The 18,509-nt window shown below is 47.7% G+C and overlaps 1 protein-coding gene across 1 annotated transcript in view; it reads left to right on the forward strand.

Moving 5' to 3' along the window:
- The window catches only part of GNG12 (G protein subunit gamma 12), a 143,729-nt gene extending 133,761 nt beyond the window's left edge, over nucleotides 1-9,968 (forward strand). The window contains exons 3-4 of the mRNA XM_027874015.1: nucleotides 3,043-3,159; nucleotides 4,771-9,968. Of these exons, the coding sequence (XP_027729816.1) occupies nucleotides 3,067-3,159; nucleotides 4,771-4,896 (219 nt within the window). The 5' untranslated portion in view covers nucleotides 3,043-3,066 and the 3' untranslated portion in view covers nucleotides 4,897-9,968. The remainder of the gene's footprint in view (nucleotides 1-3,042; nucleotides 3,160-4,770) is intronic.
- The last annotated feature ends 8,541 nt before the right edge of the window (nucleotides 9,969-18,509 follow it).

The following is an 18,509-nucleotide window of genomic DNA, read 5'->3' on the forward strand; positions in this document are numbered from 1 at the left end:
CATCTGTAAAATGAGCTGGAAAAGGAAATAGCCAATCAGTCTGGTATCTCTGCCAAGAAGACCCCAAATGGGGTCACGAAGAGTGGAGCATGACTGAAACAACAGAGCAGCGGGGCGCTGAGCCCAGGGCCTGGCACATTCTAGGCTCTTAGTGTTTATTGATTGAGCAAGCGAGCCTTTTTGCTTTTGGTATGCAAAGCAACCTTTGAACTGTGCCGTAAAAACCCCTGAATTCTTTCCCTGGGCAAGCTAAATAGACTTGTGAATAAAGGCCGAATATCCCAGTGAAATTATTGCCTCCTGGATTCAGAGCTGGACAGAGCTCTTGTGGGACCAGAGATTTCAAGGTAAAAGGGACCCTGAGGACCTCGATCCAGTGTCTTCATTTTACAAATGAGGAAACTGAGGCCCAGTAGGGGGAAAGAGACCGGTCTAAGGTCACACAGGTAAATTCCCAGAAGCAAAAGTACGTTCTCTTTGGAGTCAGAGGGCACTGGACCTCTGCTTACTGGGTAACCTCTCTGGGTCTGAGTTCAGTGACCTCCAGGATCCCTTCCAGATCCACACTTGGGATCCTGTGAAACCAGGGTTGGAAAGCTGGCTCTCTGTCCCCAAAACTAGCACCCTTTCTTGTGTTTTTAATATTTTCCCCCAGTTGTATGTAAAAACAATTTTTAGCATTCGTTTTTTAAAATTTTGAGCTCCAAATTCTCTCCCTCCTTGCCTGAGACGGTGAACAAATTGGTATAGATTATACATGTGCAATCATGCAAAACATGTTTCCGTCTTAGTCATGCTGTGAAAGGAAACCCAGAACCCCCCCCCCCCCCCCCCCGAAGAACACTGAGAAAAATAAAGTGAAATATAGCTGGCTTCAGTCTGTGTTCAGAATCCATCAGTTCTTTGTCTGGAGGCAGAGAGCATTTTCAGTCACGAGTCCTTTGGAATTATCTTGGAGCATTGTATTGATCAGAGAAGCCAAGTTTTTCACATTGTACAATATTCTTCTGGTTCTGTTCACTTCACTTTGTATCAGTTCAGATAAGTCTTCCCAGGTTTCTCTGAAACCCTCCTCATTATTTCTTATAGCACAATCATAAAGCACAGCATGTACAGCCATTCCCCAATGGATGGGCATCCCCTCAGTTTCCAATTTTTTGCTACCACAAAAAGAGCTGTTATAAATATTTTTGTACATAGAGGCCCTTTTCCTTTTTGTTTTTTATCACTTTGGGATACAGACCTAGCAGTGGTATTGCTGGGTCAGAGGGTATGCAAGATTTTACAGCCCTAGCACCCTTTCCTCAATGCCAGATTTTTGATATTATTCAGGTCAATTCCACAAACAGGCTTGAAGGCATTTTCCTGACCTTTGACTGTTTCCTGACTTTCTGCAGACACTTGGTCCTAGAATCACAGAATCTCAAGAGATGGATTGATAGCAGGATGGGTGGGTAGTTGGGTGGAGAGAAGGATGGATAGATGAAGAGGGAGGAAGGAGGGAAGGAAGGAAACTTGAGAGATATAGATACAAAAATGGTTATTTTCTCTGACCTCAAGGGGCTTAGATTCTAATAGGAGAGAGAAGCATTTATGACATCCCCACTCTGTGCCGCATTTTCCTTAGTGCTGGAATGTAAGCTCCTTGAGGGCAGGGGCTGTTTCTTTTTGAAAGCTCCAGCACTCAGACACTGTGCCTGGGCATTTGGTAAGCACCACATAGATGTCTGTTGTTGACTGACTGATTGATTGATTGATTGATTGATTGGAGATGCAGATATAAAGTGAAAGCCCCAGGCCTTGTTCTGACAGGATGTCCTTGCTGGGACATCCTCCAGAAGCACTCCAGCCACCCCTTTTCCTTCGCCTGCCACTCTGGAGGCTGCAGGGCGTTTGCCTCCCTGCTGGATTCTTGGCCTAGAGCTCGGGCAGCCACACCTAAGGGCCACCTGCCTCCCATGAGTCAGCGCAGCGCCGGGCATTCGCCTGGCCTTATATGGCGAATATTCCCTGCCTTCCTGGCCCATAGCCTTGTGTCATTATCACCTGGAATGTTGCCTGCAGAGCCAGAGTGGTAGAAGATCAAGGTCCCCACCATTTCCTGTGCTTCCTGGGCAGTGTCTAGAGAGGGAAATGTGGCCTAGCCCCGAGCAGGTGGGGAAGGCCTGAGGAGGAGGTGGAGGCTTGCAGGCCCAGCCTAAGCCCCATGTGCTCCAGCGTCCAGGAGGTGTCTGGTCCACCACCCGTCCTACTCCCCTGTGTCGGTCGCTGGGTGTCCCCCAGGATTTGGGACAGCTACCTCCTAGGCCCTCCTTCTGTCCCCATTTTTGGATGTCCTTTAATCCGTTACATATTGCAATCCCCAGGGGTGCTGAATAAATGTTTGTTGAATGGAGTCCTAACAGAAGGCATGTTGGCAGTAATGATGGTGTCTGGCATTTAAGGTTTCAGAAGCACTTTATAGACTTGACCTCATCCGCAGCTCCCAGCGGCCCTCGGGGAGCCGCCACCTGCAGGCTGGGTGACCCGGGGCAGGTCACTCGCCCTTTCTCCAGGGCCCCTGGACACTCTCAGAAGTCTGCCGGCTACTGAGCCAGGGTGACTCTTCATCGATAGAAGGGCACGTGCTCATAGACTTAGAGCCGGCCAACAAGCCCTGTCCCCTCATTTTACAGATGGGGAAACTGAGGTCCAGAGATGTAGTGACCTACCCAAAGTCACCCAGCTGCTTGGTTAATGGAGGCGGCATTCATGCCCGGGTTCTTTGGGTCCAAAACCAAATTCAAAAAATCCCAGAAGTCTGTGAGAAGTTTCCCAGGAACCAAGCAGCTTGAGCCATTCATTTCGATCCAGAGAGCACTTATTAAGCACCTGCTGGGTTCAGGGCACTCCTCTGCACACTGAATAGCCGCCTCAGGATGCCCCAGTCTCTGGGCAGACTTCTACCCCTGGATTTTGTAAAACTGCAAACTGTAGCCATGCTGTTTGACATTTTAAAGAGATAATGTCACTTGCTTTAAAAACAAAAATGTGTCTTTTCAGATCTCATCCGAAAACTCATTGAAGATGTCTAGCAAAACTAGCAACACCAACAGCGTGGCCCAGGCCCGGCGAACTGTCCAGCAGTTGAGATTAGAAGCGTCCATAGAGAGGATTAAGGTAAGACTTGTCTAGTTTCACAAGTGTGGGAAAGTCCCTTCACTAAAGCATATTGCAGCCCAGCTGTGTCACCTGAGGTGCTTGGAGGGAAGGGAATGATCGCTGTGTCCCCTCCACATTTCTCTGTGCCAGTGATGGTTCATCCCACTTGGAAGAAGCCCCCCAGAGTGGGAGGATTCAACGGGGGGAGGGGGGATTCAATGGTCTCATCCTGCACCTCTAGTTTTTCATCTCATAAATGCCATCTTCAGTTGGGCACCCTTAGAATAGCTTGGAATGGAGTTATCTGACATTGATACTCTTTTCTTTGGCGCCCCTCTCTTCCCTCACTCTGCTCCTTACCACCTCAGAAGTGAGGCAGTGGGAACAGTGTTAAGAATTTGGAGTCAAAAGGTCTGGGTTCTAATCCTGGCTGTTTCAGGATTATTACCTGTGTGACTTTGTACAAGTGACTTCACCTCTCTGAGACTCAGTTTCCACATCTGTAGAAGGAGAGGGTAGGGCTAGGTGGTCTCCAAGGTCCCTTCCAGTCCCACCTCCTATCAAGCATTAGTTTTGGAGTCAAAGGACCTGAGTTCAAATCCTGATTTTGCTGCTGCATGGCCATGAGCCTCAGTTTCTCCACCTATGAACTGAGGGCCTTGAATTAGATGACCTGAGATTCCTTCCCATTGAAAATCTATGTTACATGACTAATGTGAAAATATGCTTAATATGAATGTATATGTACAGCCTATATCAAATTGCACGCTGTCTTGGGGAGGGGAGGGGAAGGAGGGAGAGAAAATTTAGGATTCAAAATCATATGGAAGTGAATGTTGAAAACTAAAAACAAATTAATTTTAAGAAATCTGTGTTACAGTGGGAAAATGGGCCTCCAATCAGAAGTCCACTGGGGTTTGCATTTCCCCTCTGATGCTCACCTCCTGCATGGCCTTGGGCAAATAACATCTGTAGGCCTCAGTTTCTTCATCTGCAAAATGAGGGGGCTGGACAACATGCCCTGTATCTATGATCCCATGGTCTCTGGTGGGAAAATCAGACTGAATTATGGTTGATGGGACCGGTGCTATCTCCTAATACTACAGGGGTCACTGGATCACAAATTTCCCTGGGCCTGGAGACAGGACACAGACATTTAACTCTTGGACTGACCCCACCCCACAGCAGTCCTGACATTCTCTCAGGAGGCCGTGGGTATGTGTGAGGATTCCGTGGGGCTGAACTTTTGAGCCAGAGACCATGGTGGGTGATGGTTCAGGTGCCCCCTTCCCAGCCTCTGTCCGGTGGGGATGTCTTTGATTCTGCAGCCCTGCTCTGCCCCTCCGTCTCCCCTCCCCACCCCTGTTGTCTTTAACGATAAATTCAGAAATTCTGTACTTTACCCCAGGCTTGTAGTGAATTGGCTCTGGGCCCGAAACCTTCATTCATTTTTTGAACTCTGTCCCACATACCAACCTCATTTTGTCTTTTATTCAGTAGAAACTAAGACACGTCCTGCCGCTGATTCATACGAGTTTTGCAAGTTTGGAAATAGACCTTTTTTTTTTTTTAATGTCCTTACTTCTCGGTTTCTTTCCTTTCACTTTGGTTTCTGTGTCTGTCCTCCAGGTTTCCAAGGCATCTGCAGATCTCATGTCCTACTGCGAGGAGCATGCCAGGGGCGATCCTTTGCTCATGGGAATCCCGACTTCAGAGAACCCCTTCAAGGATAAAAAAACTTGCATCATCTTATAGTGGGTTAGGGAGCCTGCAGGTGCCACCCCTCCATGATCTAAGCAGCTCCATGAAGAAACGTACCTTCCGCTCACTTGGTAACCACTGCTCAAAACAAAAATGCTTTTAACTTGTAAAAACAAACACACACAAAAAAATGAGTTTTAAAGCCTTTGTTTTAAAAAGTCTCCCTCTCCTTAGAGTGTACCCTTTATGAAATGGATGCGAATCAGTCGATTTATTCTTGGTTTCCAGTTGAAATGATCAACGGTGGTTATTTCCTAGGTTGGCTTCACGTCCAAGGAACGCTGGTTAGGGTTGGTTTCTATGTAAATTCATTGTCCAGTGGTCTGCTTTTTGATTTGAGGAAAGACCAAAGTGGCCTCCTCCTCTTTCCAGATTCACCAGGCCCAGGAATCAGCAGGGCCCATGGCAAACCCAGTCTCTAAAATGCTTCGCTTCTCAGCATCCTTAATCGGGTTAGTGCCTCTCTATGTACAGAACACAAGTTATGCATGTATTTGGCGTGTATATATGGTTTTGTATATATACATTTCAAAGTGCATGTTTTCTAGTTCGAAAAACATCTTTCCCCTTCTACCGAGGCCCCCCGCTCTATTCTAGCTCATCCCGAGTTTCGCCTCTCTCCAGTTGTGTGCCAAGCCGGCCACGCGTCGGGCGGCCACCTCTGTGTTTGCCTACGGCTTCTGGGTGACGAGGGCGGCCCGAGCCCAAGAGTCGTTCTCACGATACCAAATTCTGGTCATTTTATCGTCATCCTCATCTCTCCCTTTCATTTGCTTCTCTGGTCCTCACGGCCTAAAAACAAACGGTGCCAATTTAAGAGAGCGAAAAACCAAACCCTCTTGTCATTTGAGGTGCTACGCTGTGAGGGCCCCCTTTGCTTTTCTGGACTCAGCACAGTCAGGATACAGAATCACAAAATCCCAGAGCCGGACAGTCCAACCCGTGCCTAAAAACGTATCCTCTCTGTCATCTCCCTCCTGACGGTCATCGACTCAGTCTGCCGAAGACCCTGGACACCTTCTCAGAATTGTTTTTTAATTCATAAAATAAAATACATAGGATTACAAAGGAAACTAGTTATACTGAAATCCAGTTATCAAAATATTAAAAAAAAAAAAACTAAGTTCACGGACCCTAGTGAAGAACCCTTGTTAAGATCTCATCTGACCCATATCCCATCTACACTGAGAAATGGTCATCCCCGCTCTGCTCCAAGACCACCAGTAAAGTGAACTCACTGCCTCCCAAGGCGACCCATTCCACTTTGGGATAACCTTAAAACCTAACTGAAATTTGCTTCCTTTGTCCTTAGTTCAGGCCTTCAAGGCCAAGCAGAAAAAGTCTGATTAGTAGGAGATGAAGGATGTCCATGAGCCCATTGACCAGAGGAGGGAGGGTCCATGAATGGGAGCCTGGTTCTCTCCGCAGAGAAGGAAATCAATCATCGCACTAGATTGGGGGTCCACCTCCGTCCTCTTGTAGATTATTTACTGGCCCTCTCCTTCCCCCAAAATGTCCCTCCCAGGCCTGAATCTTACGTGTTTGAAGGGTAGGCCTCATCCCCTGCGTCATCCCAGGTTGTTGATTTGTGGATGGGAAGGTTGTTTGTCCAGAAGGAACCAAGAAAGGCCCGAGGTGCTGGTGGATCTTCCAATTACCAGCTTCCTTGTCATCTAGCCCATGCTCTTCTTGGAGGCAGGAATGGGCAGTACAATAGAAATTTTAAAAAAAAGGGGGGGGTCACCTTGTCACTCCCCCTCCTCCCCAGGTTGTCCCATAGCTGAGGATAGGATATGCTGCTGTAGATCTTTCTGCTGAACTTAGATGGGCCCATAGTCTGGGCACAGCCCCTGCCGTGAGATCAAGAGGATCCCTTTTCAACTGACCACACTAAATGTTTTCAAATTGTCATTCCACTTCCGTGGATTACTCTCAGTGCCCTCATCTGTAAAATGGGCATGATCACGCAAACACTGCCCCCTCACAGGGTTGTTGTGGGGAGACTTGGAGGCACTCCAGAACTGTGAGTTATTAGCAAAATTCCTTATGAATCAAAGTTGCCAAAAAACCTCTCCAAAAAGAATCATCCGTGGGAATTCTTTATAATGGTTCCTCAATAGATACTGCATGCTGTTCTTGGAGGTGCCAACCCCCTTTGGAGATGTCTTGTTTCTGTTTTGGGTCTTGCAATGCTTTGGGGAGAAAACCATTCAAATTGTATGAGCAGTGGTCGTCAGATAGATTCTCCTGTCGTTCCCCTGTGGCTCCTCTTGTGGAGGGTGGGAGCCCTGCCCTTCCGTGGACGGGATTCCCCATCACCTCTTACTGACAGCTTTGTAAACATCTGCTCAGTGCTGTCATTTGTCCCATCCCCAAGTAAATGGTAGACCTCAGCTTCTCTGGGTCCAGAGCAGAAATGTTGTCCTGCCCTTCCAAACCATTAACTCAGATGTAGATGAGGAAAAACACTCTCAAAGTCACAACTGCTCCCTATACTCACATCCTTTCATTCAATGATTATATTTTTCTAACAACCATTTCAAAACTCTAATCTATTTTTTTCCACTCTGATTTTTAACCATGTGTCATTAATCATGTAGGATGCAGCCTGCTGCAAAAATATATTTAATGAATTTGAATACACTTGACTATATGGGGACGCCATTGAGGGCAGTCACCCTTTATTCATTGGTGTTAATGGACCCTTTTCTACAACCCTGCTCTCTTATTTCCACTGGCTGAGGTATGGCCCCTCTGCCGTGGTCCATATGGTCCTTCCACCGGCCAGCTAGAGAGCTTCAAGGCCTTCAAGCATGGGCAGACCTCCCCAACCAGCAATGAAAGCCAAATGACCCCAGATCTAGACCTTGGCTTCTGGACCAAGACAGAGATAGTAACTCAGCGTTGATGTACCTAGAACCAAAAAGATTGTTGATGTACCTAGAACCAAAAAGACTATATGAGGAAAGATAATATATATGTATATGATAAACAGAAGTACGGAAGTCACTGTTATTTAACTGGCTTGATTCCCTTTGTAAGGTCCAGCCGCTCTTGGAGCAGCTGCTGTGATGATTTGGGGCAGATGCCTGGGTGTATAATTTTTTTTTCAGCCACCATTGTAATGTTGACACAGATATACATCCACTTATGTGTATATATAAACTGTAATCCTCTGGCTTTGTTATCACTGAAGTTTCTACGGTGTGGGTTCAACGTATGTACTTTGACGGTAGTTTTGCAAATATGCTGTTTTCTTGGTTCATCTCTCTGCCTTCATTATTCCAACATGTCTGTACAGTTTTTATTTAAACTCAAGGTCTCAGTGCCATGACCATGTGCTAAATAGAATTTATTGGTCCCAAAATCTTTTACAGAAACACATTTTGAACAGGGGAAATATTTTATCTACCAGATAATTAATTAACAAATGATTGCTCTTTTTTCCTATGAATCTGGTTTTTAAGTTCCCTGGGCTAATTAAAATCAAAAGTGCCATATTCACCTTTTAGAGAAAAGGTCTGGTGTTTGCTTTCAGCCCAATTGAAACAATTTTTGTACTTTTTTCATCTGTAAACCGCCAAAAGAAAAATTTATACCAATACTTTAGTGTATATAAATGTGCATATGTTTTAACAAAATCATAAAGATTTATGGAAATGCAGAGGCATCTTTAGATCTGAGGCAGAGGCTAGAAAAACAAATGGTGGAGGATGTGTTAAGCTGTCTTCTCAGTTCTGTTTTAGCTAACTTTCTAGATTTTAAATGAAACGGAAAAATGGCATTAGCAATCTGGTTACCCTGAATTTATTTTTCTTTTGAGCTGTACATTTTAAAAGATGCATGGGCTTAGGAAATGAATTCTAACATAAATTACTCCTTCCTTGCCCTCCCAAAAAAAGATTTTATGACTAAGTGAGTGAGTAAAATTTTAAAAGATCTAATTACAATAATTATGAGAAAATCAAATCTAGAAACTTCAGATTGAAATCTCCAATTCCTGGCGTTATTGGCAGTGGTACAGAAATTCGTCAAATCATCCTTTTCTCCGAATCATAAACTATCACAGTTGGAAATGACCCCAGAGGACATCTGGTCCAACCCATACTGGATACAGTTCCCTAGGACAGCTTCCCTGTGTGGGGTCACCCAGTCTTTGCTCAAAGACCTCCAAGCTTCCCAGACAAATCATTCCAATTTCGGAAAGTTCTGATTGTTAGGAAGATTTTCCTGACCTCAAGTCTCGATTGACCTATTTGCAATTTCTGCCCTCTGGGGCCAAACAATAGATCTGATTCCTTCTGAGTCTTCTCTGCCCCAGCCTCGACAGCCCCAGTTGCTCCAGTCAGTCCGCAAAATACATAAACTCAAAGACCAACATCCTGGTTGTCCATCCCCTGGATGTTGTCCAAAACGCTGTTTCGGAGAGGCTTTCCAAAAGTTCATTGTAATAGAAATAATATTGAACTGGGACTGCTCCCCGCTAGGTGATTCCCTTTCCTGATCTAACCCTCAGTTTTCTGGCCTAAGAAATGGCAGTTGAACCAGATGACTTCTGGTCGTTCCAACTGGAAAACTCCATGGTCCAATGCTCTTTCCTCTCCCACCGCCATCTTCGTGCTGTGAGCATCGCTGTTTCCAATATCTAAATGTTGCTCTTTCTGTCATGTGGTCATGAGCTAACAGCCTTTGAAAGTGTGTGTTCTTGGATTATTTTCTCACAATTGAAAAAACTGACTTTGTTACTTATGTGGTGATGATGGTGTTTTCTTTTCTTCTGATTTTATGAACTCTGTGACTTTCTTAATGTTCTTTGTATTGTTAATGTAACTCCCTCTACGTGTCCTTTGAGTGTCCCTGGAAATTTGCCTTTGATTTCTAGGCAGTGAGACCTAGCTCTCTTAGAACATTCTGTGACTACTTGTATGTTGTGTCGTATATAACCTTGACACTGTGATCATCGTTTGAAAGACCGTAAAAGATGGAAGCATTTCTTTCCCAGCTCATGTGTTCAATAGCACGGATACCAATCAACCGAATTAAAACATCATGGCTTTCTATACTGAGTCAGCCTCCACGCGTCTCAGTCTGTTCACTGTCCTGGGCCTTCCGGTCTCACTCTCTGCACCTCCCCTGGGCTGGGTCTGTGGGGCTGGTGGATGGAATTCCTGTGCGGCCAATGGGACTTTGCCTGAGGGCACTGACATTCGAAGGGTGCATTTCCTCCCCAGGCGACCACCCTTGCCGCTGTCATGACCACCGACCCCAGGGCCCTTTGGTTCCCCTCAAGCCTGACACACACCTCCATCCCTCCTTCTGTGGTTTGGAGCCCCTCTCCCCGCTTCCATCATCAGGGAAGAAGCCACTCCCAGGCATAGTGCTCAGGTCCCAAGCAGCCAAGGCAATAACTCTCCCTCTTTTCTTCCATCCTGGGGGTAATGGGGGGATTACACAGATTTTAGCCACTCCGTGGGACACATGCCAACTGCTCCGATGGGAGTTAAAGGACCAGGTTTAAATCTCAGCTTATTTCATTTCTGAGCCTCAGTTTCTTTATCTATAAAATGGGAGCGATAATGCTCAGACAACCTACCTCACTGGACTAATGTGAGAAAAGTACTCCATAACCTTGCAGGTAATAGAAATAGTAACAGTTTATATTCATCATTTAAGGTTGGCAAAGAACCTTACACACGTTATCTCTTACACATTCTAGCTATTATTACTCACATTACTGAGCCTCAAAACAACCCTTTGAGATGGCTGCTATGATGATCCCCATTTTACCAATGGGAAAACTGAGACCCAGACAGGTTAAGTGACTTGCCCAGGGTCACACAGCTAGTAAGTATGTGAAGTGGGATTTGAACCCAGGTCCTACGCTCGTGCGCACGCGCGCACACACCCAAAGTCTCTATTATCTTAGTGTAAATTATTGACATTGCAAGTGCTAAATCATGAAGCTATGGGACATTTTGAGTCATGAGGTGATGCTGGGAGCCTGGGGGAGGGGTGGGGTGGCCCGGGCTTGACTCACGGCAGGTACACGTTTTGTTAAAAACAATAATAATATTAATAATATGACAATAATAATGGGAAATGAAGCAGCTGATAATAGCATTTTTATAGTGTGCTAAGGTCTGCAGAGCACTTCACATACACCGTCTCACCAGCCCACGAGGTAGCGTCTGTGATTGTCTCCATTCCACAGATGAGGTAACTGAGGCTGAAGGAGTTCAGTGACTTGCCCTGGGATCCATCGTGTCAGAAGCAGGATTTGAATCCAGGGCATCTTGACCCCACGTCCAGCCCCATTCCACCGGCTCTTGCTGCCTCTTGGAGAGCGGGAGTTCCTAGCCGGCTGCCTTCTCCCCAGACTTCCTGCTTGTGCTAACGGGCCCCAGGTCTTCCCACTTCCCCGCCTGCCTTCTCCTTTCCTAGCTCAATTCCCTGTTCCTTGTTGAAGCCCGTAGGCAGCGTGGCGGCTCCAGGCGGGACCTGGAGTCAAGAAGGCCGAGTTCAAATCCAGCCTCAGACGCACACTAGCTCTGTGACCCTGAGCAAGTCACTTAACCTCTGCCTCAGTTTTCTCACCTGTAAAATGGAGATAATTATAGCCTCTGTCTCCCAAAGTTGTTGAGGGAATCAAATGAGCCATATTTGTAAAGCATTAGCACAATGCCTGGCACATAATAGGTACCTAATAAACGCTTTTCCCCTTCCTCCTTCCCCCCTGCTCTCTTCTCAGTAAGCCCCTTACATTTAACCCTGTACTTTTCCAATAATACTCCTTCCACTCACTGGCTTTCAGTGAGCCAGGGCTCTGCCCAGCAAACACACCATTTCACCCCCACAGCCACCATCTGCCGTGGCTTTCCAAGAGTCCTTCCAGAACATCTTCTCATCTGTCCCTTCTCTCTCCCCCCCCCCCCCAATACAGGTCCATCCCCTGGACTAATGTCAAACTCTCCTAATTGGTCTCTCTGCCTCAGTTCCCCAAATCCGCCCTTCATCGAGCAGCCAGGCCCCAGCTCCTTGGCATTGAAAGTACTTCCAGCCTCTAACGAGGCTCGTTACATGGACACGCGCTGTGCTTCAGCTGCACCGGCCTCAGTCCTGTTTTATGTCTACAAAAAGTCATTTCCCACCTCCGTGTCTTTGTCCCCCACACTTGGCAGGCTGTGCCTCCTGCACCACCCAGCTGCCTGCAAGGCTCTGCCCTCGTGCCCCGCCTGTCCCCCAGAAAGCCTTCCCTTCTAGAGGTGGAAGGGTCCCACCGCAGCACGCCGCCTCCCCCAAAATGATCACTGTATAGGTGTCACCCAGGAGAAGGTAAGTTTGCAGGCAAGGCCGCCTTCCTTCAGTATCTCATCCTTGGATGGATTGAAGAGTCACAGAATTAGGGCTAGAAGGGACCTTTGGACCCAACCCTCTGGTTTACGTATTAAGAAACTGAGGCCCAGGAAGGGGAGGCATCTCTCCCAAGGTCTTCTAGGCGGGCCAGGATCGGAACCCAAGTCCCCTGGGATCCCAGGGCAGCTTTCTTGCCACTAAATGGTGCTCTTTGCTTTGCGGTCCAGGCAATATAGAGCGCATAGGCCACTAGACTAGGCAGGGGAAGAGCTGAGTTCAAGAACCACCTTGGGCCCTAATGTGTGACCCTGGGCAAGTCACTGAAACACAGTTTCTTCCTCTATCAAATGAGGGGTTGCTCTGGCCTCTCCCAGCTCCAAGTCTGAGTCCGTCCACGCTCTAGCGTTCTCTGCCCCCGCTGGGCCTCGGGCCCTCTCAGCTTCCCCTGACATCCACAGTTAGCTGCACCCTGTCGTGCCATCCCCTCGATACAGACTTGTTTTGAACACCCCCTCTCCCATCACTGGACAACCAGAGCAGATAAACACCGAGGCAGCTAAGAGTGAGTTGTGGGATCTCCGATCAGCAAGGGACGGGCCTTCGAAGCCATCTACGCCCGACCCCTCCGTTTAAAGCAAAAGACGCAGGCCCCAAGAGAAGGGACTTGCCCAAAGGGGCAGGCTTCGAATACAGAGCCTCAGACTCAGTGTAGGCCCCACGCAGCAACTTTCAATGAGTCCATACCATCCCTATTGAGTTTGTGTCTACTAGCTGTAAGGCACAGTGCCGGGCACTGAAGGAGGAAGGGGGGAAATTAGAGCACAGGCCCTGCCTTCATTGTCTCCAGAGGGGCCGTGAATGTTGAGGAGCCTGGGACGGGAGTCCACCCCCTCCCTTTCCAGATGAGGAAACAGGGAAGGGACTTCCTCTACAGTTAGTGAAGGTTAGGGTGGGTTTTGAACCCAGGTCCTTCAACCCCAAATCCACTGGTCTTGTCCCTGTGCTAACAATAACATGTTTATAACGCATAAAAGGTTTGCAAAGTGCTTTATTAGTATTACCTCCTTCTATTCTCACAGTCCCTGGGAGGTGGGTGCTATTTGTTATCCTATACTACAGAGGAAGAAAATGAGGCAGACCGGTTAGTTGACTTGCCCAAGGTCACGCAGCTAGGAAGCATCTGAGGCCGGATTGGAGCTCAGCTCCAGCTTTCTATCCAATGCGTCACCGATGCATCACCTGTGTACCCCAAATTCAATGGGGGTTCCCATCTTACGCCTCCAAGTGAACCTTTGGGGGAGCTTGAGCTCTTCAGATGGGGTCGGCGGCACAGTGCCCAGTGAATACAAGATAACTGGAGGCAGAGAAAGCATCAGGCAGGGGAATTGGGGACGCTTAGCTGCAAATCCTGTGACCTTGGACAAGTCCCCTTCCCTCAAATGGAGGGTGATAGGAGGAGGGGGTGGGGAGATAAACTATGGAATTTCTTTTGTTTCTAAATTCTCCATTTTAGACATTCTTTGGGCCCCCAGAACCATGATGATACACCTTATTTTGCCCCAAATTTAAGAACAGAAGGCCCAGAGTTCAGGACATGGAGTGAAAAAAGGGTATGTGATCTAGCAACACATAATTACAGGTTTTAAAAAAGCTATTTAAAGAATTACTTCCTGACATTTCTGCTGCCGAATCATCCACAGGTAATAGGACAGGAAAGAACTTTAAAGCAAAATAAATCACCAGTGGGAGGGGTGCCAAGGGAAGAAGCACCAGCCTCGGAGCCAGGAGAGACCTCGCTGTGAATCTTGCCTCTGCCCTACACTGGGCGGGCACCTGGTCACCCAACCCCTGAGCCTTGCTTTCCTCGTCTGTAGAATGGGGCTAATAACAGCATCTACCTCCTTAGCTTATCGGGAGATTGAAAGAGACAAAGGAAGAACAGCCCCCCCGGCCAAGCGTCCACTTGTGGGGGGCTGCGGGACTGTTAGTGGGCTTTGCCTTCCTCCTCTGAGCTCCCCAATGGGGTCCAGCCGTCAATCAGCCCACGTTTAATAAATGCCCGCTAGGTGTCGGAAACGGTCTGTACCCTCAAAGAGCCAACGACGCCAATGATGCAGAAGGTTTAGGGAGGGTTTTGTCTCAGACCCAAGAGGTGTGGACAGTTTGGTAGGAGATCGTGGATTTGCTGCTGAGGCCCTGGGTTCAGATCCTGCTCCGTCACTTATACCCTGTGAGACTTTGGGCATTAATAGCAATAGCTTGCATTTCCCTGGTGTTTTAAGGATTGCAAAGCGCTTTACAAAGATGATCTCCTTTGAGGTAAATGCTATTACGATCCCTATTTCTCGAAAGAGGAAACTGAGGCACAAAACAAGTCTCTTTCTCTTGACCTGAGCCCCAGCTGCTTCCTCTATAAAATGAGGGGCAGTCGTTGGCCTCTGTGATGGGGCCCCTCTGTGATGAGGCCTGAGAGCCTGAGAGCCCAGTGTCTCCAATGACAACAGCCTTATTTCTTACATTTCACAGTCTCCAACACTTTGTGACAGAGCAAAGCTGAAGTGGAAAGCTGCCTCCCAACCGCCTTCCCCGGGCTCACAGTCCCTTATCTCGACTAGATTAGATTGCATAAGCTTCCCTCTCCCCCAGGCTAAGGTTGGAAGGCTCCCTGGGCTTCCTGGCTTCCCCCTCCCGGCCAAGCTCAGCGGGGCCAGGCACTTAGCGAGCCCCCCACTGTTGGATTCCCGCTGGGGCCCTGCCATGCCCTGGGGGGATTCCTCCTCCTTCTCTGGTCCCCCAAGCCCTGCAGAAGCAGCTTGGGCAAGGAGAGCAGCCCCCCACCCACCCACCTAGCACAAATCAGGCTTCCTGTTCATCCTGGTGCACCCCCAGCAAAGAAATCCACATTTCCGGGAGGCTGGAAACTGTCCACAGCCTTTGTTCCACCTGGAGAGTAGCAAGTAGCTAGGATTGGAGGGGATTGGCCTCTCGTGCCAGCCGTGCCAATGGCTTCCTAAGGGAGGCAAGTTCTGCAGAGCTACCGGGTACCTATGGGCTGCCATCCAGGGCCTGAGCCAGGGAGGGGGTGCAGGCATGCAAGGATGAGACACCAAGAAAGGCACAGAGGGGGAAATGGAGCCCAGCCCTCCCTTGGCTGGCCTTGTACATGTGGAATCTTACAAATTAAACAAAGATCAAAGGATTTAGAGGGGGAGGGGCCTTCAGCATCTGGTCTAGTCCAATGCCTTCTTTTTAAAGATGAAGAAATGGAAGAGTCAGCATTTCTAGGACTGTTATCACCGAACCGCTGTGGTATATTCTTGCACGTGCAAAAAATGAAAAAAGGAGGGAGAGACTGACCCTCTCTGTCAGGGAAAGGTCAAGAAGTCCCAGGTTTGCAAGGCCTGAGGCTGCAGGAGATCTGGGGAGATCTGCTGGGCAGGAACCCAAGGGAAGCCTGGAGCACCTGGGACAGAAATCCTGGAAAGATTAAAAAGGCCTGCAGTGTCTGCGCTCTGCTCTAGCTTGGGAAAGCCTCGCTGCTAGAGTCAGTCTTCCAGACCCAGAACCGCTCAGAGCCTTCCAGCTCTCAGTTTACCTTCCAGTTCTTCTCTGTAACAACCAGGTGACCACCGGGTGGTCACTGCCCCTGGAGTAAGTCTGGAAGTGCCCTGAGGGCAGGGACTGTTTTGGCCTTTCTTTGCATCCCGAGTGATAAGCAAAAGCACTGCCCAGCTCTCATGCTAAATGCTGGCTGACTGAACAGTGAAATCAGCTGAAGCATCTTTTTTGTGTAATGTGTAAATGTGATGAGTAGAGGGGGCCAAAGATGAAACCCACCACCCACCTTGAACCAGAGAGGAAACCTACTTACAGGCCACCTTTGGAAATGGCTGATGTGGGAATTCGTCTGGAGGAATTCTACACATCTGTTATGAGGGGTTTATTTTTTATTGGGGGACGGTAGGATGGAGGGGTAATAATGTTAAAAAACTAATGATTAAATAATTTTTTTAAAAATATGTTAAGTATATACTGACTTGGGAGCCGAGGGGCCCTGGCCTCAAGTGTTTTTCACTTCCTATCCACCAGTGTGACCAAGAGATTTAGGCAAGTGCCTACACCACTCTGAGCCTCAGTTTCTTCATCTGTAAAATGAGGAGCTGGGTTGGACTAGATGACCTCAGAAGTTCATCCCTGATGCTTTGGGGCCACAGGTGACTTGCCTCCTCCAATTAAGTTCTATGGTCTCTGTGGACAGACACCTTGCCTTTGGCATCCTCTGTTTCTGTCCCCAATATTTGTGAAGTACACAAATAAGTAACCTTAACAGTTAACAAAAGAGTTCCAGCAACCCAAGGGCAAGTAGGTGGCTCAGTGGACAGGGCACTGGCCCTGGAGTCAGGAGGACCTGATTTCAAAACTGGCCTCAGACACTTAGTGTCTGTGTGACTCTGGACAGGTCACTTAACCTCTGTCTGCCTCAGTTTCCTCATTACTCAGATGAGCTGGAGAAGGAAATGGCAAACTACTCTAGCATCTTTGCCAAGAAAACCCCCAATGGGGTCACGAAGTCCTGAGCCATATCCTTTCCAAAAGCACAACTGTCTTTTATAAAGGCATATAGAGGATAAGGAGACTTCAGTCACAACCAGGAGTCACAGCTAAGCCCAGAAGCAGGGCTGCATCAGCTTCAAGAAAACCCAAACCACCCGCCATCCTTCTGCTCACGTATTCTCAGATTTAGGAACGTGCTTATATTTACCCAAGGCTTATATTTACAGTAACGTCTTCTCAAACCAAGCTGGAGAAACGTTTTCAAATGGCAGCACCCAAAGCCCAGGACCAGTGATGCCCTTTCTGTCTTTACTTGGGAAACCCCGCATTTAGCAAGGACTCCCAGAAGGCAGACACTCCCCTTTTTGGTGCTCTAATTAACGAATGGTTTTGGAATGGATCCCGTAGAAATAGAATGAGATTAACCCAAAGCCTTAACACTTTGTCACGCTCCAGGAGAAAGGGCCTTAGGACTCACCCGGATCTTCTTTGCATTTTCTGCACTATAAGGAATCCAGGTAGGGGTAGAGATTGGGTTTACAGCCTTCATTACAGTCAGATTTAAAAGGGGGGAGGGCCTAAGTGCCTGGGATGCATGTTAGTTTTATAGAACGGTTTTCAGAGTGTAGGCAACGTTTTGTGGCCAAAGCAGCACAACTGAAGGTGGACCCCTTCCAGGGCATTGTGGACATGTTTACAACCAACTGGTCTGATTAGATTACTCTGCGTTGCTTGGAGTCTGTTCTGCTCTTACAAGAAAAAATGAAGACAGTTGCAGAACTTTAAAAAAAAAAAAAGGTGTTATTGTTGAGACAGTCCTTAAACAAACCAGCCCAGATCCCAAAACGGCAAATACTCTCTTTTCTAAGCAACAGTTCAGAAAGTCTTAACTTCTCCTCTCCTCTGAGCTCCAGGAAGCCTGCTGGTAGTCAGTCCTGCATTGTGATGGGAGTTCAAAGCCTGCCTCGGACATATCCTGGTAGTATGACCCTAGCCAAGTCACTTATACTGTCCATACCTTCTCTAGTTGTTGGCCTGTTTTCTCCCTCATTAGAATGTAAACTCCTGGAAGGCAGAGATGTGGCTTTTGCCTTTCTTTGTATTCTCAGGGCCTGGCACACAGTGGGCACTTAGCCTAGGTAGCATTAATTTGATTTCACTCAGGTCCTTGGGCATCTCTCCAAGCCCAAAAGGTAGGCAGTGGCTTTGGAATCTGCGGATCTCAGTTCAAACAGCGCCTGTCTCTCATAAGCTTCATCTCACCCATAAAATGAGCCTCTGAGTGCCCGTCCTCTTGAAAATCTCTGATCCCAGGAAGATGATTTGCATTGGTGGATAAATTTCCACACTGGGATTTCCCTACACATGAAGTTCCCCAGTCTGGATAAAAACAAAAAAGCACACCACACTTCAGTGTGCTAGAATTCTGCCTCACCCTTCCACCCCAACAAGAAACACCACCTTGGAGAAAGGGCCTTCCAAATTGAAACATGGAACCTTCTTGATTTAGGTGCAGGTCAAAAACATCAGCTGCTTTATTTACTGGTGGCCTTATCACCTGGGAATAAGTAAACTGCAAGAAACCAGCAACATAGCCCCAAGCACCAGTTCTGGGCATGACCTGTACTAATTGAGTTTACAATCAACAGAAGAAAGCCGGCACTCGCAGCAGATGTGGACTGTAGAAACATATGGACGGG

Source organism: Vombatus ursinus, unplaced genomic scaffold (genome assembly GCF_900497805.2).
Source record: "Vombatus ursinus unplaced genomic scaffold, bare-nosed wombat genome assembly UNPS02014804.1, whole genome shotgun sequence".
NCBI classification, from domain to species: Eukaryota; Metazoa; Chordata; class Mammalia; order Diprotodontia; family Vombatidae; genus Vombatus; species Vombatus ursinus.